The sequence below is a fragment of the Rutilus rutilus genome (genome assembly GCF_951802725.1).
Source record: "Rutilus rutilus genome assembly, chromosome: 1".
NCBI classification, from domain to species: domain Eukaryota; kingdom Metazoa; phylum Chordata; class Actinopteri; order Cypriniformes; family Leuciscidae; genus Rutilus; species Rutilus rutilus.
The window spans coordinates 33315692-33341544 of record NC_140209.1 but is presented as its reverse complement, the minus strand read 5'-3'; the positions used below and the strand labels follow the sequence as shown (position 1 = coordinate 33341544).

General features: G+C 37.0%; 2 protein-coding genes across 2 annotated transcripts in view; one reads left to right on the top strand and one right to left on the bottom strand.

Annotated features, from left to right (window-relative positions):
• LOC311304609 (vascular cell adhesion protein 1) overlaps positions 1-25853 on the top strand; it is a 660847-nt gene that overhangs the window by 547518 nt on the left and 87476 nt on the right. The window lies entirely within an intron of this gene.
• LOC311303052 (CD166 antigen homolog) lies at positions 149-13166 on the bottom strand. The gene is made up of 7 exons (XM_084429326.1): positions 12760-13166; positions 8586-8852; positions 8156-8485; positions 7314-7556; positions 2796-3116; positions 2442-2684; positions 149-1635 (listed from the first exon to the last, which is right to left on the bottom strand). The coding sequence occupies exons 1-7, from the start codon at positions 12851-12853 to the stop codon at positions 1415-1417; spliced, it is 1719 nt and encodes a 572-aa protein (XP_084285452.1). The 5' UTR covers positions 12854-13166; the 3' UTR covers positions 149-1414.

Sequence of the window (25853 nt, the reverse complement as noted above, 5' to 3'; positions counted from 1 at the left end):
TTATAACTTATGTTATAACAGCAGAAACAATACGTATTGGTTTGTTTTGTTTTCTTCATCTTACACATTTCTCATGTCTCATTAAATGTCATAGTTGTGCACAATGAAATAATTCTGTAAATAACAAGAAGCAAATAATCAGAAAAGGTAGGTAAAATACTTTTGTTTAGTTGATCAAATGCATAGTTGTTCAATACACAATAGGAATGTTCAATTATTTTGCATGATGAGTAAAAAGCACAATTTTTTTTTTTTTGTGATTTTTTTAAACAAATTATGTTTTCTTAAAATGTTCTCAGCAATTGCTTGTACAAATTCAAATCATTTTATAAGGACAGAAAGTGTAAATTCCATTAATATCATTTAAACCCCACAAGAAAACGACATTACAGTCTACATGAAACACAGTTCAAACAAAAATGAAAATTCTGTCATAATTTATTCCGCCCTCATGTTTTGCGGAACACAAAAGGTAAAACTTTGAAAAATCTTTGCAAAAATACATTTTTCATAAATTTCTACTTCTGTGCTCTGATAAAAAATTCAAACAAAAAAAAACACACACACACCATACAGCTTTAGACATGAGGGTGAAAAAATGATGACAGACTTGTCATTTTTGAGTTAACTATGCTTTTAACATCTTTAAACTACTCGAGCCATAAAACTGGCACACTTATTTTATGTCCAGCAGTTTGTTTTGTTTTTTACAGACTATGAGGCCTGAGAGAGTTTTCAGAAATACATCAATATACTTTCCCACAGGTTCGACATGAGAGAAGAGACCTCATAACCAAACTTTCACTTCTTCACAGTCAACCACCTCTGAAGTGCGGAATTCTCCTGAAGAACTGAAACTTTACAGAAATGACAGAGTAAAACACTCAACTGTTGTGTTTTTCTCAATATATAATGTATAGCATTTGACAAAACATAATCTGATCAATGTGCCTGTGACATATACAAAAGAATAGTAAAACATGTTATTCCCTTAAGCTAGTGTACAAAGCAAATATTAAATCAACCAAGTAATTTCCCTTTGTAGTCGAAGAATGTCAAGAATCTTCAAGATCCTGAAAACGTCAAATGCAGGCATCAGGTCCTTTAACTTGAAATTCATTCAGGTTTTCTTTGTCATCACCTCAACATTTGTTCTGTCAGATATTTTCCGTTGGGCATTTAAACAGCAGATTGCTAAATTGCTAAATGATCTAAAACGTTTATTTCGTGATGCAATTAGCAGTTGATGAAAACTGGATCTAAGAGAGAAGTGAATGCACTAATGCTCCATAAAATAAATATAATGAAGCCTTGAAGAGACTAGCCCCAGAGACTTCCAGTGTAAAAAATAAAACCTTGCCCAATGTGGACAGTGGGGCTCGGGGCAGATGCAACAAACCCAGGGATTCATAACCTAAGCAAGGATATCGGACTGAGAGAGTTTCTTCATAGGTATAGAGTTGTCTTTGCCATTCTGTGCTATGTCTCCATTTTGTGGACTAAGCTTGGCATCCTTCAGGTTATAACGGCCCATCTTAGCTGTTTTGTAGTAGATAGAGTAGATGAAGATGAAGATGACAGAGATGAACGCCACTGTGATGGCAACAAGTCCTGCTATTAAGGGCAGGTAATCCTCTGTGTCAAGAGAAATAAAGCACAGAGAAAAAAAATCAGTCACAATCCAAGCAAACGAATAACAGTTAAGAAGTGCTAAATAGGGACCTGAAGAAAACAATATTTGCCATATAAGAAGCAAACAAGCTAAATGAAAAGGCTGATCATAAGTAAAGTACCAGATATAACACCTAAGCACACAAAATTATGTATAGCATTTAAACCATGTGTGTTTATCACCCTAAAACTACAAGTGAAGCTGTATGAAGGATCTAAACTGAGTTTTTCAAAGCAGCCTATGAGTCTGTGTGGCTTAAAAAACTGTAAACACACATCTGTGCTGTACTTCATTTATGTTGTAGGCCTATCTTGATCTCTGCATTTTTACCCATTTCCTAATATTCATTTTATATCAGTATTCGTCTACTTTTTCATATTACTTTTCATTGTATATTACTGTTTAATCGTATGTTGTCTTTGTGAGTTAGAGAAAAGGGAATACATCACATGTTGATGTTGTAAACAGTACATTTCCATTGCTTTTGCAAATAACATTGAATCAAATTACTTAAATCCATTCTGATTCACATTATTTAAAATTCTTCTTTTTTTTTTACAAATTTTTTAAATGATTTTGTTCATCATGATTTGCTACTATCATTGCATATTTGAACTAGTGTGAGGTGAACATCATAAACATTATTTTTTTAAAGTGTTTGGCCTGATCAAAATTCTATAGTTCCCAACATTCCCATATTGATAGGGCAAGAAAGCAGAAACAGCTGTTGGAAATGTACACAAAAAAATACGCAAACATGCATAGTTACCTTTTCTTACCACCTTTACATGTCTGGTGGTGTTGCCAACAGAATTACTTGCAATGCAGAGCAGATCCTCATGTGTTGAATATGTTATAGTAAGAGTTTCACTATGAGATATAACAGTTGTGTTGACACTCCAGCTGATTGTTGGTTTTGGGTTTCCCTTGGCTTCACAAACTATCACCACTGGATATCCTGAAAACACAGGCACTTTGGAAAGCAGTTTGGTCTCATTGATGATCGGTTTAACTGCAGGAAGGAGCAATAAACAGGTTTCACATGTTAATAATTAAGACCAATACCTGCTAAATAAACTTTAATGTCTGAAAACATGAAAAGTGGACAAATTATTATACTTACAATGTACAGTAGTGTTCAGAGATTCTGATGTGACTTTAGGAGGAGGTTGAGGTCCTTCTCCCAGTTCCAGCTCTGCTTCACACCAGTACTGAGCTCCATCATCACTTTTTTTTGGATGGATCTGGAATTTATATGTTTTTCTGTCTGAAGTATTGGAGGAGTCAGTGAAGATAGTTTTATTCACTAGATGCTGTCCTTTGTACAATCTCACAACAACACTCTTAGCCACAGTCCGAACGTCACACTGGAGTTCATACTTCTTGCCCACTATCATTGTTATGTGATTCCTATCGGTGTGATTCCCAGTCCTGATTGAAACATCTGGAAGACACATTAAGCAATAATAATAGAGTAACTAAAATGCATCACAAAATTGCATCCCACATACTTAAAAAAAGGTGCAAAAAATAATAATGTTTTTCATTTATTGAAAAAAACAAAACAAAACAAAATTTTGGAAATGTGTTTTTAAAAACATGTCCCTGCTTTAGCTGAGTGCTGTTTAGACACAAGGCTACTTTATATGTAGTTGTATGTTGCAACTATTGCTCTTTGACCATCAATATGACCATTAGCCCTGCTTCAAAGCACAGTCACCATCTTAAGATGTAGGCTACTTTCCAAACACACTGGCCTTTGCTTCCATTCTGTGAAATGGTTAACTTCCTTTTTTGTATTGTGAGCAGTGTGGTATTTCCAGTGTGATGTTCTGGATTTCATGGAGACGTTTTCTATATATCCCTGCGAAAAATGCTTAAACAAACATGGTCTCGGTTTACTCTGGGTAGCCTGGCTAAGCTAGTGTTTAGTACTACAGACCCAAACCTCTCTAAACTAGCCAGACTTGGGAAACCACCTAAGAACAGTAAACCAGCTTAGGTGTAAAATTTTTTTTTTTTTTTTGCAGGAATCCAAACTCCGTTGTATGCAAGTAGTTGTTGCTGAAGCAAGAGTTAGACTATCATCAGCAAGTTGGGTGATATTTTTGCAAGTCAAAACTAACATGGGAAATGAAGTTAACATTTTAAAGTAGGCTAAAGAAACCACCCTAAAACAAAAACTGTGATGTTTCCTGGTGAATAGATTCAGAAGCCCTTTTCTACCTTACCGAAAGACTAACTTAACTTGCTAACGGACTACTGTTATGGCTGGCTGTGGTTACTTCCAATGATAACAAAAACACTGTAACGTTAGATATCTTGTTTTACAACGATCTATCGCTATTTAAACAGTGCTACACAAAAGTCTTTTCAGAGGCGACTATTTAATCACCCTTGACGTATTTAATACAGCTTTATCAAGTTTAACACCGAAAACTGTTATGAATATATATATTTATTTTCCCCTTCAGGATTGGATAGATACAAGATTCGTTATATAAATGTCCTACCATCCAACGCATACCACCGCGACAGCAGATCCAAAATTAGACACGTGAAGAGTATCCGATCGCTCCGCGCCGTCATTTTAGCAGTGTTTGCGCTGTATCGACACTATCTTTAACCAGCTAACAGTGTTTAATTGTTCAGGCGATAACACAACACAACACAACACACGGACACGGACTCGGACCCCTCATTTATCGCAGGAAACCACTGCCCAGTCTGCCCTCGCATAGCTGCCTGCTTTAGTTAATGTTAACCCTCCCCCACACATCTCTATAAAGTGCACGTATTCCAACTTTATTCATTAGCATGATCACTTCAAATCGGGGTTTTTGGAAAAGAGAGCGCATTCACCAATTAGAAAAGGCAATGTAATGTTTTGAATATTAAAGACCACAGTTGAAAAGCCAATCTTTACTTAACCCAATTTCCCTCGATTCGAGTCGATTGTCAACATATCCTCGAGCATATTACAGACCGGGGTGGGTCTGTATTAAACACCGTTTTGTATGCTGTTTGATTTCTCTTATGTTATGTGTCACAGTCTGAGTCATAATAAGTGATGATGGACCTCCTTGGGCATTGGTCATGATTCATGAGTGATCCACAGCATGATGGACATTCGCTGTCTGAATAAGCATATTTAGCATGCAGAAAGGAGAAGCATCTCTGAATACTCAGTACTACTCTCATGACATGGTGGGTGAGATAGATTCAGACATGTGATGCTGAGAGTAACCAGTGCATCACAAGATAATCAGACTGGCCCCATCAAACAAAATTATGTTCTAAGAGCATTTTGCTCATGTTCATATCAAGTAACAAAAACGTTATTTCTGAATTTCTGAATGTTCTGGGACAATTTAGAATGTTCTTTGAACATTCTGAAAAAATTAGAACGTTTCAGTAGAAACCTATGAACGATGTATGATGTCTATGTGCTAACGTTTCGAGAACATTATTGAAGACCAGATAACTTTGAACGATCATTCTATCACCGTTACTGTAAGAATGTTTGTTCAAAACGTTGAGCGAACCTTGCCAGAATGTTCTGAGAACATTCGCTGTTATCTGGTGCAGTGATCACAAGCGCTGCATCTTTGTGACTGAAGTGTGGCAGTTAACAGAAACAGATCTGTCGTGCCAGCAGACAACACTCCACGGGTCGAGCTGAAAGGGTAATCTGTTGTGTTCTTGTTCACACATAGAAGAAAAGTGTGTGGTTTACAAATAATGAAGCTATAGAATCAAACAAGTACACAAGGACACTTGCAGTTGTAAAGAGGGCATTTCTATGACAATGTCAACTAAAAACACGCATTTGCATTTGAACAGATGTCAATACAAAGTCCAAGACCACTGCTTTATCAGCCAGCAAAACATAAATCAAAAATTTGTGTACTCTGTCTTGAGGCTTACAAACTGACAGCCAGTTTTGTGCTTTGACCAATGCCATACACACACACACCCCTGAAAAATGATTCTGGCTTGATTCCGAATACGTCAGCCTGTTTAGAGGCTCATCTATATTTATCATCTTGGCAAGAAACAGAAATGCTTCACTGGTACAGTACTAGTAAGTTAATAGCAAAGCGACAAGTGCCTTATTCCCCTGCGTTTCTCAATAGAAATGACTATGGCCATTTTTGCTAAGATAATAAGCTAATGTAGAGCTACTGCGGTGACAGGATTTTTACACTTAGCATGGTTTTCAAATAAAAAATAGTCAGTGAAAAAAGAAAGTTTTATTTTTATTTTTAACTTTTCTTTAAAAAGGTTTTCTAAAAAAAAAATTATTTACATGATGTCATGTGTAAGTTGTGTTTAATAGGACCGATGATGTGAATTCCATAGAATTGTATTCTACACAAAGAAATGAGATTCTATTTACAGGGAGGCTTGAGATCATTTACATCAATTGGTCACAAAGAAATCCTACAGGTTAGGCACAAGAGATCTCATCTTTAAGTCATCAGCATCTGTTTAAATATGCCCACAACATTACAACATCTAGACTACAGTAGCAACTTCAGTGTCTTATATAATAATGTAATAAATATTAGAATGTTCAATGTGGCTGAAACATACAGTGTAAGCATAGTTCCTTTATAAAGCAGACAAGAATCCAATAAAAATCTAACCAGGATTCTCCTCAAATGTTTTTATTTGATCAACATCCTTGGACAACAGGTTGAGGATGTGATTGGCAGTTCGATCTAAGGGTGAAGTGAGCAGAACACCGATCCTTGTGACCGTCTGCCACGACTGATCAGACAGCAGATTGAGTTCCTTCATAGGGACTGTGCTAAGAGTCCATTTTGTGCTCTGGGCTTCCTCAAATTATAATGGCCCGTCCTGGTTTTTTTGTAGTTGGTGTAGTAGATGTAGACGAAGATCATTGTGATGACCAGCACTACAGCAACAATAATGACTACTATTATGGGCACGTAATTCTCTGTGTCAAAAGAAACAAATATATGAGTAAATCAGCAAATTAGGAAATTATATCCAAGCAAGCAAAACTGGGCATAGATATCAAGCCTGCATAATGCCTCCAACATATCGAAAGTCAGCAGCTAATCTAAATAAAAATCCATGCAGATCAACAATGGTGACACGATCCACAAGCCATTTCGCTTAAATAGTGTTCCTATAACACATCCTCTGACATTCTGACTGCAAGCAGAGCGTTACAAGAGCAACAAACCAAACAGCTTCTTACAAATGTGCGAATACTTTGTGAAAGGCCAAAACATTAACCACAAAAAAAGCCATGCTAAAATCTGAAAGCTGTGTCGAAATTGTTTTAAGAAGGATGAATGAAATTTGCATTAATCAAAGGCAAAACGCTAAAAGAGGAACTTCAAATGACTTTGCATAAAATCTATCCTGACAACATCATTTAGACTACTAAATTGTTTTGTTTTTTCTCAATAATTTGCATATTTAATACAACTAAAATAAATATAATGTTTAATATCAGACAAACAAATACAAAAAAAAAATCATTCTAAAAAAACAACCACAGTTCCTTTCTGTAGTGTATTACTAAAACTGAAATTGCCAATTAAACTAAACAATAAATTAATTAAACAATTCTTTAATTGAAAATTATACAAAAATACATAGTTACCTTCTATGGACACTTTTACACGTCTGGTGGTGATGCCAACAGAACTGTTTGCAATGCAGAGCAGATCCTCAGGTGTTGATTCTGTTATAGTAAGAGTTTCACTATAAGATATAACAGTTGTGTTGACACTCCAGCTGATTGTTGGTTTTGGGTTTCCCTCGGCTTCACAAACAATCACCACTGGGTATCCTCGAAACACAGACACTATGGAGGGCAGTTTGATCTCATTGATGATCGGTCCAACTGCAGGAAGGAGTGAAAGAAAAACAGTTTAAGAGGTGTTTCTCCTTCATATACATGATAAGTGTCTTATGTTAAAGTCCCAGTGAACCGGAAGTCGCAACCAACTTTTCTCCAAAAGTTGTGATATATTTCCAAGTGAAACAGAAAAGTGAATAGAGGGTGGGGTTTTACTTTAGCGCACCTCCTCTCCATCCCTCGCTCATAGAAAACTGATGGTTGGAGGAGAGTGGTTAAAGGATATTCAAGCCAAGCCGTCAAACTGACGTCATCAGAGAAGGAACGCCATTCCAGAGCGGAAGCAAATGTTCAGAATATTATTAAAGATTACCACGACAAACACTTTTTTTCCGTTTATTAATTTGCACAGATTAATTGTTCACCACAAGTCTAGTAATGTGCGCTTCAACAAAACTACTCAAATCTAGAAATTTGACAAGAAAAAGTTACATACTGCATCCGATCCCTATCATCACACAACTTGACACTGTGTCACATGCTACAACCACTAAAAGTCTGCTTGATTTGGACTTTACAACAGATGTTCTTAAAAGATTAATAATAGAAACTGAAATATTTTTATTAAAATAAATCTTACTTACAATATACAATAATGTTGAGATGTTCTGATGGGGCTGTTGGAGGAGGTCGAGGTCCTTCTTCTCCCAGTTCCAGCTTTGCTTCACACCAGTACTGAGCTCCATCATCAGCTCTGTCTGGACGGATCAGGAGTTTAGATGTTTTACTGACTGAAGTCTTGTTAATGTCAGTGAAGATGGTTTGATCCACCAGAGTCTGTCCTTTGTACCAGTTGACAGTGAGATACTGTACAGGAGCCACATTGAGAACGTCACACTGGAGCTCATACTGGTTTCCCTCCATCATTGGTCCGGTGTGATTCACAGTGCTGATGGACACACTGTCTGGAGTCTCTGTGGAGGAAGATTTACACAATGATATCTGCAGTCATGAATGTACAGTAGATATTTCTGAGAAGGAAAATATAACAATATCAATAACAGAGAAACTCACTGTAAACAGTCACTGGGAGAATCACTTCACACTGTGTCTTATTATAGTTCATGAAGCAGGATGGCGCTATGCCCCATTCTCTCAGTTCTGACACTCTCCATGTGATCAGACTGTCTCTGGTCATGGGCACTGCTCCCTCACTGGCTTCCCATCCCATTCCTTTATGCTCGACAGAAGTGCTGCAGTTGACTGAGACAGAACCGCCGTACCTCACAATAACTCTCTGTGGGTTGAGCTGAAGAGGACATCCATCATCAGCATGTGTACCTGTTAAACACATTGAAGAGTTTAGAATAATGGCATACAGGTATTATTTACTTGATAGACTAACAATGACAGCAAATATCACATGTTAAGAAAAAGGACTAGTCTAGATTCTTGGTCAGGATCTGGTCTTGTAGAAGACCATAAGTCTAACAATGACTGTTTAAAACAAATGCTCATCAATTCTCATCATACTGGCATCAAACTAATGAACATCACTGACATGCACAGCAGGGTCATTCCACAAAAGCATGTTCCTCATGTTAAACACATCGTAGAGAAGGCTGTGATTTACAGTATTTTAAACACTGTTGTAACAAGCAAGTGGTGAATCAAAACTCACAGAAGTAATCTGCCCACAGAACAGCAAAAATGCAGGATTTTTTCAATTGACTAGACAAACTGCACAAAATCACAAAGCACCTTTTTTATCACCTAATATTTATGTACTCATGTATGCACAGTGCTAAAATTCCCAAATCTGGAACAGTAAACTGTCTATTATTCAGTCACACTGTAAGAATATTTCTATATGGCTCTGGGTGTGACCATAGACTGTAAAAAAAGATGGACGACACCCTTCGCTCTCTTCCATTGGTGAGAAGTGAAGCCACCAGTGCCACTTACAGATCACTGTATGGTTACTCTGTCTTTATCAGTCCTTAAGAAACTTCAAATTTCTCCTAATATTTGGAAGTTTAATAATGACTTGTTAAAGAATGATAGATTTTACCAAACAAGTGTTGGCTTTTATTGAGGAGATTGATAAGTTAGATATGTCTAACTTAAATAAATGTGAATGGTCCAAATTTAAGGTTAAACAAATAGCAACTGATACAGGTACATTTGTATCAGTGAGGAGAAAACAGAAACAAAGGGAATTGATTGGAGAAATAAACTCTTTGGTAGCTAATATACAAGAATCACCAGAAAATTCAGCAAAATTACAGTCACTGCAATCTCAACTATGAGTTGTATTCAGAAAATGCAAATGGAGCTTATATTCGACCGAGAGCGCGATGGATTGAGGAGGGAGAAAAAAGTGAATCATATTTTTTTGGCCTTGAAAAACAAAGACAAACAAAGAAAAAGATTAGCAATCTTAAGATTAATGAAATTATAACAGATGATCAAAAAATTATTCAAAATGGAATTTTGCTTTTCTATTCTAACCTTTATAAATCCAATTATAATAAAGCCGATTGTGATTCTTTATTTGGGAATATAAGAAATCAAATACATAAACTGAAAGAGGAAGACAAAGTCTTAATTGATGATGAGTTGACCTTAGAGGAAATGGATATAGCTTTTTAAAACAAATGAGTAATTGTAAATCACCAGGTATTGGTGGTTTATCTACTGAATTTTTAAAACATTTTTGGAAAGATATTCGGAAATTATTATATAATGCATTTTTAGAATGAAAGGAAGTTTATCACCTACTATGAAAACAGGTTTAATAACCTACCTAAACCTAAAAAACAGTTGTTATTATTAGAAATTTGGAGACCAATAACTCTGTTATGTACAGATTATAAATCACTTGCCCTGGTGTATGCTAATCGTCTTAAATTGGTACTTGGGAAACTTGTAGAGGAATATCAATCAGCATTCATCAAGGGAAGATATATTCAAAACCATATTAGACTAATCTTGGATATGATCAACTATCAATCACTGATACAATCAGAAAGCCTCATTTTGTTTTTAGATTTTTTTTTAAAGCATTCGACACTGTGGAGCATGAATTTATATTTACGACTCTTAGAATGTTTGGTTTTGGGGAAGGGGTTTGTAAGTTTATTAAGATATTATAAAACAACATTTATAGTTATATATCCCTTAATCCAGGCATGACTCCTAGAATGAAAAGAAGTAGAATAGAAAAGAGTGGTATGAAAAAAGTTTTACATGTTGTTGATCTTTAGATAAAACAGGTCAAATCATTCAGCATAATGCATTCATGGAGAACTCTGAGATAAAATGTTCCTTTAGAGAATTTAATACATTGTGTGAAGCACAAAAACAAAAACTACTCTTGCTTTACAAAAACTAATAAGAAACACTCTTACATATTCAAAGGTATCTGTTAAACTGCCCGGGTTAAAGACTGGAGAAGTATATATTGGAGACAAAAAATAATAATAATCACAAAGTAATAGGGAATGTATTAAAATGTTAATTTATTTTCAGATTTCAATAAACCTTCAAAATTAAAACTATTTGAAAATTAAATATATATATAAAAAAAACTGCAATTGCCTTAAATGGCCAATATTCTACCTAAAATAAAGGATATTTAGTTTTGGATTATTAATAATGTGTACCCCGCTGCTGAAGTTTCTGCCTAGGCTACTCACTGAAATAACCATATTTGGCTCGAGAGCATCGGTTCCTGAGCAGACTGGAATAGGCCTACCAGTGCAATTTCATTTTAAAACGCATAACCTTCGCTATGGTTGCGCCTGCGCCTGCCGTCCACACACATTTTTCCCGGAGTTTTCCGTTTATATACTGTCTATGGAGTTTTCGACCCTCGAAAACGGAGACTGACTTCTTCAGTCAAGTCCGAAGCAAGACAGTCACAAACGCAAGTGACGCAACCCATACCAACGCGTTATGGCAACGACACCACAGACTGACAGAAACGCAAAAATAAACGTGAATTTAGGCTACTTTAGTTTCGTACACATTTTCATGTTAATTATAATCAAATGCATTTTGTTTTATTGATCACAATATTATCATTGATATTTGTTACAGAAGGGCACTTTTTATTAATTCTGAAAAAGAGCAGTGGATCAAGGACCCAAAGCCGTATTATAGTAGGCTAAACTATAAGTATAATGTTATGTTCACTTTGCAAGTAGTAGGCCTACTACTAAACTAGCAGTTTACTGAGAGTAGGCCTACACTTCAGTCATAAACTAAAAAATGTAGGCTACTTCTAGGCCTACTATAGTATACATATAAGTTCACTTGTAGTACAGATTAATTACAAATGAGAAACCTAGTTGTGTACTTAGTTTACTACTCTTACACTTATAGTAGCCTACACTTAAACGTATACTTTTATATTTACTAAAAGTGGGCCAATTTAGTCCCAAACAGTATTGAAATAGTACACTTACAAGTTTACAACAAGTAGGCTACACAATGATAGTAGTATACTTACTCCATAAAATATAGGCCTACTTAAAAATATACTTTACATTACTTATACTTCATAAAGTGAACTTGAAGTAGGCCTATAGGCTACTTTTTTTTCGTAAGGGTCTGATTGGCTGTATATATGCTATCAGCTGGACAAAATTCCAACGATATAATTGATTTGTGCCGTTATATAGGCTATCTGTGGTGTGCTTTGCAATTCTTTAATATTGAGAACGATTTTTGAAACTACATCTTTATCGTTATCTTTATAGTTATCGTCCATGCGGTGAACGGGTTTTTGTGAAATATCTTGTTCTTACAGTGTTGGCAACTTGGGTCTACTGACAAAAAAGCCTGCATTCCTGGGGACATCAAAAAACAAAAGCGCTCTAAAGAAAACTTTTTGTAAAAACGCTATTGCGCCCTCATCTGGTAGGCTTACAGATGATGACGAGCCGTAGCCAAACGCAGAATAATCCAACGACTTTTAGCCTACTCGGGGTGTAAATACGTAAAAAGTAGGTCAGTTTTTTTTTAAAGCATACGATTTTTTTCTTTTCTTTTACAAGTCTTTAAAGGTTCAAAGCTTAAAACGTACAATCTCCAAACACCAATCTCTGGTTTTCCCCTAACGATACGGATCTGACTGATTAGCCTAGACACCTACAGCACTTTCTTGGGTTGAACCGGTGTCATAAACTACAAAACATTCAAACTAATAAGCGGCACATTTATTCTCGAAAACGATTACACTTACCTGCAATTAGTGAGAAGTACAGAAAACAGCATCCGATTAGCCGCATATAGAAAATCCGAAAAGATGTGGAGAGAAAAAATGCCCCTTTCTTCATTTTAAAACAAACAAACAAACAATGTTAAACTTTAGTCCTGGACTTTAGAAATGAGATGTCCTTCCCCTGTGGTAGAACTGCGTTCTTCGCCCAGTGGGAGAGTAAAAATGAGAGTGACTGACCAGACCACGTGTTCTGGTCAGCGGAACAGAACTGCCCTTCCCCTGTGTAGAGATGTGAGCAAGATTACGGGAATGCCCCGTGTTATTAAGGGAATAGCTTCTTACTAATTCATAGCTACATAGGCTACTGCAGTTTAAACACACACACACACACACACACACACACACACACACACACACACATTCACAATGACCCTTAGTGACATAATAATGGAATTTACCGAGAGTTCACACACACACACACACACACACACACACACACACACACACACACACACACACACACACACACACACACACACACACACACACACACACACACACACACACAATGACCCTTATTAGTGACATAATAATAATGGAATTTACCGAGAGTTCCCATGCAGTCTTTATTTTTTGGCCAGTAGTCTCTTAAGTAGACTTTACAACAAGTACACATCCTATCACTTCAAGTGAACATGACTGTTATTAGGATCATCTGCTGATGATCTTTTTTGTTTGTTTGTTTTTTTGATTGTTTGTTCTTATTTAGATTTTTTGTTGTTTTTTAACATGTTCAATACAAAAAAAAAACTTGTTTAAAAGCCTACTTGTTTCAGTATGTTGGCATCCTACAAGTTCAGACCTATTAAATTAGGATAATATTATATTATATATTATATAATATTATAATGTTAATTTTATCCTGCAAATTAAAATTCCTAAATAATATTTTTGTAAAAGCTCTCTTACAAATGAACACAAAAACACACTGACATGCATTCAGCTTATCTCATATGATGTGACAACATGTCCCACCAATACCTTAACATGTACATACAAAATAAATGACTTTAAAGAAAGAAAGAAAAATCCCTGAAAAATATTTATTGGAGTAAAAAAGCATGATAACTACCCTTGGTCTCCTTGTTAATTAGGAAATCGAAAGGAAACTGGGTAGAGAGATCCATTTAATGACAATATTGAGCTGGCAATATTGTTCAAGTGTTAATAAATGCTGAGATTTACATAGTATGTTTGTGCCATGCAATGTTCTTTAAATCAGTGTTGGCCAGACATATGGTTGCTGCAGTGTTTGTTGATCCATTGGCCACCTGTTTTGATAAAAAAAAATAAAAAATGTTTTAAATGAAGTCACACTCGAACTAATAAAACAAGTTTCCATAAGTTCTGATTCAATTCAGTGGGGGTTTTTTCCCACAAGCATCAGGAAAGGAAAGAAAGTTGTTGGCATCCTGATAAGAAGTCAGGAAGCACTAAAGAATCTGAGAGCTTAGGGTATCGAGTTCTCAGTGAAGAACAGAGATCCCTGTCTTCTCAGTGGACTGGAGCACTTCACATTTAGGTAAATGCACTGTATATTTTATCTTTTTTTTTTCATTAACATGTTTATGATAATAATGTCAATATGACATTTTTCTTAAGATTAAAGTGTGTTGGTGAAAAAACAACTCATACTAATGAGACTTGTGTTCTGAAGAGACTTGCAGCATGACATTGTTTATTTCTTTAATGTCAGGGAGAGGAGGGCTTTATAGTCTGTGGGGGGGAGAATGGAATGTGTTGAAACTGCAGGATAGATAGCAGATACCAAGAGAGAATTCCTCTCAGTTTATAAGCGAGAGAGGTGAAATTCGGAATAAAGGCAACTATATATTAAGTGGTGTGACTTCTAGATACAGTATTACAGTTATTTAGTCTATTTCTGTTCTGTCAATGTAAATAATTCTAAAACAGAATATCGTTTATTCTCCTAGCAAAACACTAGTCGCATAAGCTGCTTCCCAATTCAGACGCTGCATCCTACAAAGCCTGTATTCGAAGGCCGGTTGCGTCACATCGATGCGACGAAGGCTATCCCAATTCGAAGGTTCCTTCAAATGCGTCCTTTGTTCCTCGAGCAATGAAGTATAGAACGAGAGGATCCTTCGCAGCCTTGCCTATCCCAAGATTCCTTGCACCGGTGATGAAGGGATTTGTTTTGAGAGAAATTGCCGGATTACACTTTTAAATGTAAGTATCGGGTTTCAACTTTGTTTTCAGACCGCGTCCTTTGAAGCCTCTGAATTGAGACACAGTTCCCTAATGAATCAGCGTTTTGAATGATTCGGTTGAATGAATGATTCACTGACTTAGCCTACTCATAAAGACTTTTTTAATTATAATCAATAAACGTGACACGAATCACTTATGTGTAACACATTGTTTAACGATGAAGAAAAACAAACTTTACTCATGAAGAAACACCTACTGTGTCATCGTGAAAAATCCCCGCCATACAGAGTGAAAAAAACACAGACAAGCAGTGAAAACAGTGAGAATCCAGCACTGTTGGATCAAATCTGAGGCCTGGAAATAACTGTTGTTTCACGAGTTCACGCTTACAAATAAGTCAGATAGAATAAATGTGTATTTGGCGTGCTGTCCGAGGAGAGGGCTCCGGGCTCGGTATTCGGCCCGAACCCAGAGTACTCCCCCCGTATTCCTGGCTGTGAAAGAACAAGCCAAGAGTGAGGAGTCGGGGTGGTGGAGGGATGCTGAAAACTGTCAAGGAATGTTAGGTGAGTGAATATATATGCTTCCTCTCATGCTGATAGGGTAGACATGGTAATTGTTTGATGACGAGTTGATTGATTGATTGATTGATTGATTATTTAAACGTGCTCCTCCCGAACTTTGTTAATGAAACATCATATAAATCGTTATTCTACGAGCCTGAACTGAGGTAGGGAATAAGACATAAGGTTGGATATAGCCTACACTACACAACTTTTAAAATCTGAACAGGTTTTAAAACACTATGCATCACACGCTTGCTGACTTTGTAAATAGTTACAGAGAAAAACTGGGCATCACACACTAAATGTAACTGGTCCTACTCGACCCGCTCTGAGTGGGATTCCAACCCGTGTCTCTGGCGCGCTAACAAAGACCACAACAACAAACATGATTTCTAAAATCCACTTGAATGATCAAACATGTTTTATATTCTCTATCTGCATGGAATCATATAATGAAGGTAAAAAATCAGAGACTCTGCTCAACATACACTACGCATTTTCTGTTACATCTGTCAACTGCGACTGCCCAAAATATGCAGACTGACTGACTCTGATTTATGTCAAATAGCATCAACTCCAGGCAAAACAAGTCATGTAGTGTATTCTAGCCTTGACAAATATGTCCCTTTTAGCCATTTGAAGGCCATTGGATGAGGTCAGCAGTGATAAAGCGCACTACTTCTCATGCGCAAACAGCCACCATCAGTGTCAGTAATTGTGTTTCCCACAGCTTTCTATGCTTACTTGCTCTTGTTTGTTTTTAATTAGTTTATGTAACATTTTTAAAGACCTGCATTCATACACTGTAACAAAACTTGACAATAATAAAAATTAACAATAAAATTGATGTTCCTTTATATTTAATGAAAATAACTATCATTTTTTTTAAGCAATCAAACTCTGACAATTTTTACATGATAAATGATCAAGTGGGTGTGGGGTGTGGGGGGATTCCTCAGAGACTTACATCATTAAGCCAGTGCAATATATCTCTTCCAGGAAAAGCCCTATTTCCACAAACACACTCCAGCATACATGTCCTGTGAGTATCCCAGCTTGCTATTCCTGCCTCCACACATAGTTTCTGCAGGATAGGATGTCATGTTTACAATATGCTATGAAAAGACCAGCACTTAGAGGTATAGATGTGCTGTATAGACTTTGTGCAGTATAATATAATTGTTTTTTTTTTAAGATCACAAACGTTTTCCTTACTACATTAATGAAGTTCATTGAGGAAACAAAGATACAATCAGAATGGCTGCATAAGACGGACCGGACACATATTTAACAAAAGGTCTGAGGTGATAGGATGTTTCAATGTTTCCCCATGATGAATGATAAAAAAAGTCCTTGAATTTGAAAAGTAATATAAACAATGTCATCAGCTTTTTTGCCTTTCCTTTATATTTTTAGGGCATTCCTTTGATTTACGGCCGTTTTTTTCTTTTTCTTGGAAGCGTTGAAGAGAAACTTGGCCGAGCGAGGAAAAGGGGGGTTTGCTGAGAGATCACATGACTTCTGGTATGAGCTCAAGCTCTGAAGCAATACTCAACCCCTTCCCCGCTTGCCAAAAATCCCCTTCCATGAGTGGCTTCTCTTTAAATGAGGACTCAAATAATTGTCATGATGTTTCATTTTGTCTAGTTCAACTCTAAGCCCAAACATGTTTGACTTCCCCCAAAGAAAGGAAAAGATTTTCAGCCGTCCAACACAAACAATGTAGCCTAATGATATACGGCCGTGCTGGAATGAGATTCTGAAAGACTGTTTGGAGAGGATCTCATGTTCATTTATTATAGTTGTACAGTACTAACAGTACTGCAGTTCTTTATTTGTTCTATGATATTTAGAGGAAACTGTGGTTAATAAATGCCATTTGTTGTAAGGGAACATTTTTTATTAAAAGATCACTTTTACATTCACTGTAAAAATAAAATAAATAAAAAATCATCCCCAAAGTAGTAAATAAAACAATGATTATTATGGTACATTTTAGAGCCATTCCACCGAATGGGTGACTGGTTATGGTTATGTCCCCAGGACATAAAATTGCATGAAAATTAACACTAAAATACATTTTATTATTAAGCAAAATGTCCTGCACATTAAGCTAACTACAAATGTTAAATGTATAATTAAAAACAATAAAAACTACATAGAACACTAAAAAATAGCATTTTCTGCATTTAAAATGTTTTTTTTTTCATGAGAAAAAAATATTTAATCTAATATTTTAGATAAAATACACATTTTAGTCATTTCCCCAGGTTTTCACTCTTTCCTGTTACCCTAACACATCCCCCCCTCTGAAAAACATGGAATATTCCACAAGACACATTTTCAACATGAAGCTGCATCATCTGGATCTTCTGAAGGCAATGGGAAGACCACAAGTCCTCTCATTTTAATTTCTGTATATTTGATGAAATTGTAACTACTGAGAAGGTCAACATATGTCATACACCGACACTCATTCCTGTTTCCTGTTCCTCATTCCTGTTATGAAATAGTTCATTCCTGTTAATAATTTTGTTTTGTTTTCTAAAAAAAGAAAGTTAAACCACTGTTTTAATCAGTTTTGTTTGGTCCATCATTTATACAATTGTTTAATAAATTAAATTATTAAAAAATATATAAACTTGAGGCTTTGGTCTTCATTAAAATGAAAAAAAAAAAAATGTCTGTGTTTTTTATTAAAATACACGTTGCCTCAAAAATATCAATTATTTGAACATATAACCAACAATTTCTTTAAAATAAACACTTTCTTGTGGGGAAAACAAAGGAATTAATTGACATGCTTTTAAACATTCTTTTTAAATGGCACATGAGTTTCGTTGACAGGACTGAGAAAACATGCGTCCATCTTCTGCTTAGAAACCTTGTAAAAAATTTGCCTGAGATTGACCAATACACATTTTGAATAGTTAAATATGTGTAGTATTAGATTCAGTGTTGAAAAAAGATACAAAATAAAGTTTAATTTTGAAGAGTTACAACAAGCAAATGTCACCCATTCGGTGGAATGGCAGTTTTTCTACTTTGAAATTTCACATTTAATTCAATGTGTTACTGTTTCTTTGTAAATGTAAAAGTTAAAATTGTATCTGCACCATTTAGTTTTTTTTCTCAGTGTATATTCAAGAACTTTAATACAGATTCAAACAAAAGTTATTTTGTCTTTAAAGTCTTTGCATTATTTAATTCTAAAGCAAGGTTCTGTATAGAACCCAAGGCTTTATTTGAAAGAACTCTATTTTAAAGAACTCAAAAAGGTTATATAATAGGACATAGGCTATGTCTTAAACAATTTCACAATACTCTAGTGATAAAAGTATGTTTACAAGCAGTTTAATTCATACAATTTAATTAAAATTAAAAATGAATTAAAGCAAAACTAATTAACTTAAACTAAACCCATACAATGATCACATGAGGGTATCCCATAAAAGGTTCTTGAAGTGCCTGGGAGAAACCTTTAAGGTTCAATAGAGGTCTAGAACATTTTCTTCTAAGAGTGAGGCTGATCTAAAAAGTTCACCGTTCATAGTTATACTTTCATTATTATAAATAGCCTAGTTGACTATGTCTAAAAGGGGGGTTATTGTGCTCGGTTGCAACCCAACAGCTGGAGCAAAACCTAAGATGTTTCAGTTTCACAAAACAGCTCGAGCATTTCCCATAAAGCACAAGAATACAATAATTGTTCATGAAAACCTTGTACTGTAAGCATATTCAGAAAAATGGTGCCATCTAGTGGTTACAGTTAAACATTTATATTTACAAGCTTTATAGACTAGGCAAGTAATGTCTAAATCATGAACGTTTACACTTATCCCCGACAATGTCTAATTCTTTTTCTCTAGTTTTTCTTTCTTACATCTGACGGGGAATTTCTACACTAAAAAAATCTTTGTACCATCATCATTTAAGCTATTTTAATGCCTTTTATGTAGGCTAGATTAGATGTTATTGTCTTACAAAGACTTTACTGTCTTACAAGGACTACCAGTTTAACACAAGTTACTGTTCTTCTCAAGCTGTAGTTTTTCAGAATTAACGCTAATTAAAAATGTATATTTTGCCATATTTTATTTAAAGCTAATCCATATCGTTACATTCAGCAGGTTGTAAACTCGAATAATGACAATAAACGCCAATTTTTTGTTTGCAATTTAGCAAGCCTTTATAAAAATGAAAGCTGAGGTTGTTGCTATGCAATTTTCACGACACAAGATGGCGCCGGTATAAAGCTAACACCCAAAACGTTCAGCCACTGATCCGTGGAGCAGATTCGGGTGATTTTTTTTCCACAGAAATAAAAGAAAAAAGGAACTTTCTGTGATTTGGTACATTGGTGGTTGCTAACAGGCAGCTTGCCCAATACTAAAGTAATTCAAACGTCCAACAGTTTCATGTTTCTCCAGGATTTAGGAAACATCAGCAATGGCAACCACAAGAACCTCAGACAACCATACTGGTTGTGAAAGTGTGGTTAGGCTCATGAGGACATGATTAAGTATGTCAAACAGACTTGTCCAGTTCTTTACTGTGAGTTTTTCGTGTCTTTAATCTTTTTTGGTCTACCTCAACGATGTATTGTCAACGATCTACCAGGAGATACCAGAGAGACACTATTCAAAAGCCTGTCATCTTTAGTAATTCATCAACAAACGTTTTCAGGTTTTACATGTAAATGCTTTAAGATTAAGTTCTGAGGTTTTAGCTGTATCCAGTTACAAAGGTAGAATCCAAAGTTTTATCCAAAACAGCAATTAGATGCCTTATTATTGAGGAGGACTTTGTCACAGGATTTTTTTTTTCTTAAAACTTTAAACTCAGAGAGAAAGAGAGTGTCTTTAACATTTGTTTGTTTGTTTTGGGTGGGCTCCACAGTGTATGTGTTGCAGATGGACATACTCTCACGGAGTTGCTCCATCCTGTTCCTGAACAGAGCCTGAGTTTTACTCAGAGTTGCTATTCTGTATGGTCTTTGTACCCTGTTTTGTTTAATCTTAATTTGAGAAGGCCCACCTCAATTAGATTTTAAGACAAATGCTCATTGATATGCCTCCCTACAACCAATTCAAAGTTATATATAAAGACTCGGTAATGAAAAGTGCTGGTTTTATCAGAAGGACTAACATGGTAGGCCAACAGACTAAAGGTTTTGCGTCTCTGGTTGTTCCCCAGTGGCCCTTCCAGCCCTGCGCTGAGGCAGAGATTAAAGCCATCGGGCTTGTTTTTCTCAGACTAAATCCCACCCTCTCTTCTTCCTGTGAGAACAGTCTGTCTCAGACAGATCTCGCGCTCTCTCCAAGGGAGAAAGTTAGGTCAAGCGAACCTGCACTTGAGAGCTGCTGTGGATTCTCCCTTGGGGAACATGCGGTACTTGTTTCTGGTGATACAGCCCTCAGATTCAGAAAGACCATGGAAACGGGCCCAGGAGAAAAGCCAGAGCAGCATCACCAAAATATCAACTTGGGGCCCTGCTACAAGAGCTTGCATAAAGTACTCGACTTTGGAATTGGAGGAATTTGAGGCAAATGGACACCATTTGAGTCCTGAAACATGAGAGGATGCTTTGCACAGCTCAGATACCCGTGCCTTGCCTCCCAGCCTCTCATCGCCCTCCCCGCTGCCTTAATAAAACAAACAGGTCACGTGGTCAGGTCACATTCCCATGAGTTTATCTGGCGATTAGAGATCTAGCCTGTTGAAAAGCTAAGCAATTAATAAGGAGTCCCATCCTTTTAAAAATCACATCTACACCACTTTTAGTTCACTTTGTGGTGTAAATGGCATGGGAATCGGAATACAAATTGAACCAGATTGAAAAAAGAATTTCGCTCTCTGACCTCCAGCTGTGCTGATCAGGGATCAGCAGCTTGTGATTGCGGTGGGAGACGAGTATGTAAAAAGGGAAAGGCTTTGGGTGGGGGGGGACTACAGACTCAAACCTTTCCCTCTCAAAGGCCCCCAAGGCGTCGTTAGGACTCCCGCGAGAGGGGCACTTCTACTGTTGGGTACGGCCATTGCAGACCGCATCTGGAAAGCATTAGTCTATTATTGCCCATGCAGGGCTGAGAGAAAAGCCTATCTCATGGGGAGAGTGTGACTCTCTCCCATCATTATTTCACTGCAGTGAAATAGTGTGAGGTTAAACATGCATGCATGAGAGGCAGCTAGTGTACGAAACAGATGAAGAGATATGAAAGCGTCTGTGTATGACTCTTTGTTCAAAGGACTGGCCTTTTCATTTTGGTACAGGAAGTGGAAAGCGGCATCCTTGGCAAAAGAGCTGTTCCATCTGGACCACAAGCTCGAACAAGATGGCTTTGTGAGTGCGACTCGCCCCCACCTAAAATGAGCCGGCCTCTGGTGTGGCGTACCAGGTGCTCGGCCTTCATCATCGGCGACATCAGCCCAGCTGCGACGGGACGCCCCATATGAAGTCTGTAACTGGGCTTATTTCATTGAACATTGCACAGACAGTACATTCATACGAGGGGTTTTGGCCTTTATCTGGTTTGGATTTGTCAAAAGGCTTATTCTCTCATTTCTTTTCCCTCCAAGCGTTCAGCACCATCTGCAACAAAAGCCCAGAGCCTAAGGGTAGACAGCAAAACAACGTTATTTCAGCATATCTATCAGAAATATGGATTCTCCCTCCTGTAAAGCATCACTCAAGGACCCATCTGCGATAGCGGACGCTCACAACTTGATCGAATTCTCCAATGTGGCACCCCCATAAACGTGCCATAATCTGAAATCACACTGTGTTTGGGCTGAGTTCCCAGACCCTGGACGATACAGTCCTCCTCATCATCACCTCCAGACCCCCCTGCCGTGCCCAGTTCCGTCACTCCTCCACCGCCCCCCCCTCGTTCATCTGCTTCCGAAGCTTCTCTGACTGCACCAGCCCCCGCTCTTCTCTGGCCTTGGCTGGGCTGTTATTGAGCGGGAGGCATTTCACAGACACTCCCTCAGAGACTAGTGACCTCATCAGCGGGCAGGAAGTCAAGGGGTTCAAGTTCTCCTTGTGAAAGTAATCCCACACTTCCCTGAATATTTCAGCTGGTGGTGGTGGGAGAGAGTAGAGCACTGGGAGAAGGATTTGGGGGTGTTAGAAAGCCCCATCTCTGTTATTTCTCACTTTTGCCACATCGTCAGTGTTGGATGCTAATTCCTTTTTTCTTCACCTCATAAAGAAAATGATTTCAACACTGGGCCCGTAGCATATGGAAACGTGGCAGCAGATGTGGTGAGAGTTAGAGAGGCCTGTAAAAGAGAAGAATGACAAAGGAAGGCCAGAAGACATGGTGTAATGAAGTTGTATTCTCTACGGAAGCGATTCTGAACAAATCATACTGTGTATTCACGCTGCACTGATGGAGCACGTCTGGCTAATAATACCCTGATGAGAGAAACAGAACGTCTAGAGCTTCATTCCCTATTGCTGATGGTGATCAAGACTGTTTGTTTGTGTTTCGTTTGTTTCTGCCAGGGATCCATGACTCAAAAATGTCATTGGGGGTGCATTACACTCATTCAAAATGAACCTAGCGGCATCAGTTTAAGCTAAAATGCACCAAAGTCTAATGGGTATAGACATGTCGTTCATTTCTGTATGCCGTATAGAATCTCGTAAAGCTGCAAATGCAGAAAGAAAATAATGGATAAAGAGAAAAACACACATGCAAACTATTTACCAAAACACATTTATATGCAATGCTTGCATGAAGCCTTTTCTTGGCAGATTCGTTGGAACTCAATTTGGAAAAGATTGAAAGCACCCCCAACTTAAACTTTCATTAAATAGTGCCTTTAGCCGAATTTCACTTTTAAGCATCCGCATTCTTAGGTAAAATCTTTATATTGAAGATTACGTTATAGTGATTAAAGGCTGTTCAAAATCCAAGAAAACAGTTTGTAAAAAAAAAAGAGTGATGTGAAAATTCTGCATAAAGGCAAACAGACAATGCAAACAGGAAAGAGACAAAGGAGTTTCACAAGTTCACACTTACAAATAATCAGATCAGAGTAAAGTAGAATGCGTATTTGGCGTGCTGTCCGAGGAGAGGCCTCCGAGCTCGGGATTTGGCCCAAAGTGACGTGATGATTGGAATGACGTGATGATTGGATAGATCGTTTGAACGTGTTCCTCCCGAACTTTGTTAATAAAACATAATTTATTGATCTGAAATGAGTTTCCAGACGCTTTAAAGAGATTATTATAATACTTTCGAGACAAATCAATAAGGCAACTAGTATCCAAAGCCTCAGGTTACACATCACATTCTTAAAGAAGCAGCTCAGATGAACACACATCAGTCTTTTCACAGACACCTGCCCTTTATTCGATAATGCACCACAGCCGCGTTGTAGCGATTACATGCAGGCAGGTTTCTATCGGCCTTTCTGCTGATGCTGCAGAAACCATAGACGCAGATATGCACATTCACACTTCCCCAGAAGGGAAAGTCTGATGTAGGCCACTCCTGCCATGCTTAAAACAAAACAACAACAACAAAAAAACCTGCCTGAAAACACACCAATCTGAGCCTGTCAGGACTAGTCTGTGCTCAGATACAGAGGAAACAATGAAAAGACATAATCTCCCAGTTGTGTTGACATTAAAATGACTTTATACCTCAAAACCTCAATATGTTTTAGATCCACTGCTTACACACTGTTCGAACTGAGCACACATACAGGACCACACCACAACTCACACTCAGTATGAGTGTTATAAAAAAAACACAAAAAAAACAAAAGAGATAACGAAAGAGAGTGGGCTGTTGACCAAAAATCTGGTGAAAGCATTCAGATTGAGTGCCGTGCTTGATTTTTTTTAGGTGGAAACAACTGCATAAAAGACTTTCTGTTTATAAGACATAGGGAAAAACCCTCTAGCGGCACATCTTATGTGGGGGCTTATTGCATTTTGGAGGACTTTCCATATTAGTTTCTTTTGTCCTGTGATTCAGTCTGTTGCGAAATGGGCCATTCAAATAAAAAGCAGTGCAAAACCTGGCTGAACATTCTGAGATAACCCATAAACTCCACAATGAGATCATTCAACTTGTATCATCCAACAGTGAACAATCTAGAATCATGATGGACTGTGCTGCCTTGTGCCCTGGGCGTCTGAAGCAGGAAATTAGTGAATTGTATTACACATTAGATTGCTGCTCAACTCATTACTCTGCAGCTGCCAAAGAAAGTCACTATCACAAGGCCTCCTCCACAAACCCATGATCTTACTAGGAAAGTAACAGCAGCACTAGGCCAAGGACAAACACAATAGTGCACATTGTGGAAGAGTGATAAAAACTGAAACTGATTTTTTGTAACATGGGGGCGGGGAATGGAAAAAAAGGGGAGAGGGAGATGAAGGAGACAAGAAAGATGTGGGGGGTGGAAAAGAAAGAGAGTGAGCTGGAAAAAGAGACGGCTGAATAAAAAGGAGAAAGTAAGAAAACTGGACCTGGAGAGATGAATCATTAGAGAAAGGAAAGAACATTGTGCTTGAATGACTGGAGATGATCATTTCATTATTTTTTTTTACGTTTAGGACGACTGACTGACTAAAAGAGATTGACGGCTCTGTGCAGGGACATCATGCACCTTTGTTTTATTCAGGTGGCTTGACTCGTGTGTTGCCATATGTTAGATAAGATAAGACCAAAGAAAAAACATGCAATTGCTTATGCTAAAACATTTGTAGGCTACTACATGTAGGTAATAAAATTGAACAAACATGATCAATTGAATTTAAAATATTGGTAAAATAATATAAATTATAATTTTATAGACAGAAAGACATACAGATAGATAGATAGATAGATAGATAGATAGATAGATAGATAGATAGATAGATAGATAGATAGATAGATAGATAGATAGATAGATCAAATACAGACAGATAGATAGATATTTGTATTTATAAAAGATAGATAGATAGATAGATAGATAGATAGATAGATAGATAGATAGATAGATAGATGTATTTATAAAATATAGATAGATAGACAGACAGACAGACAGACAGACAGATAGATAGATAGATAGATAGATAGATAGATAGATAGATAGATATTTGTATTTATAAAATATAGATAGACAGATAGATAGACAGACAGACAGACAGATAGACAGATAGACAGATAGATAGATAGATAGATAGATAGATAGATAGATAGATAGACAGGTAGATAGATAGATAGATAGATAGATAGAGACAGACAGACAGACAGACAGACAGACAGATAGATAGATAGATAGATAGATAGATAGATAGATAGATAGATA

Excerpts from the sequence above, each read along its gene's own strand:
- LOC311303052 (XM_084429326.1), bottom strand. The coding sequence starts at position 12,853 with ATGAAGAAAGGGGCATTTTTTCTCTCCACATCTTTTCGGATTTTCTAT. Across the intron at positions 8,486-8,585 it reads TCTCCCAGTGACTGTTTACA|AGACTCCAGACAGTGTGTCC; the intron begins GTGAGTTTCTCT and ends CTTCCTCCACAG. Across the intron at positions 2,685-2,795 it reads TCTGAACACTACTGTACATT|TTAAACCGATCATCAATGAG; the intron begins GTAAGTATAATA and ends TCCTTCCTGCAG.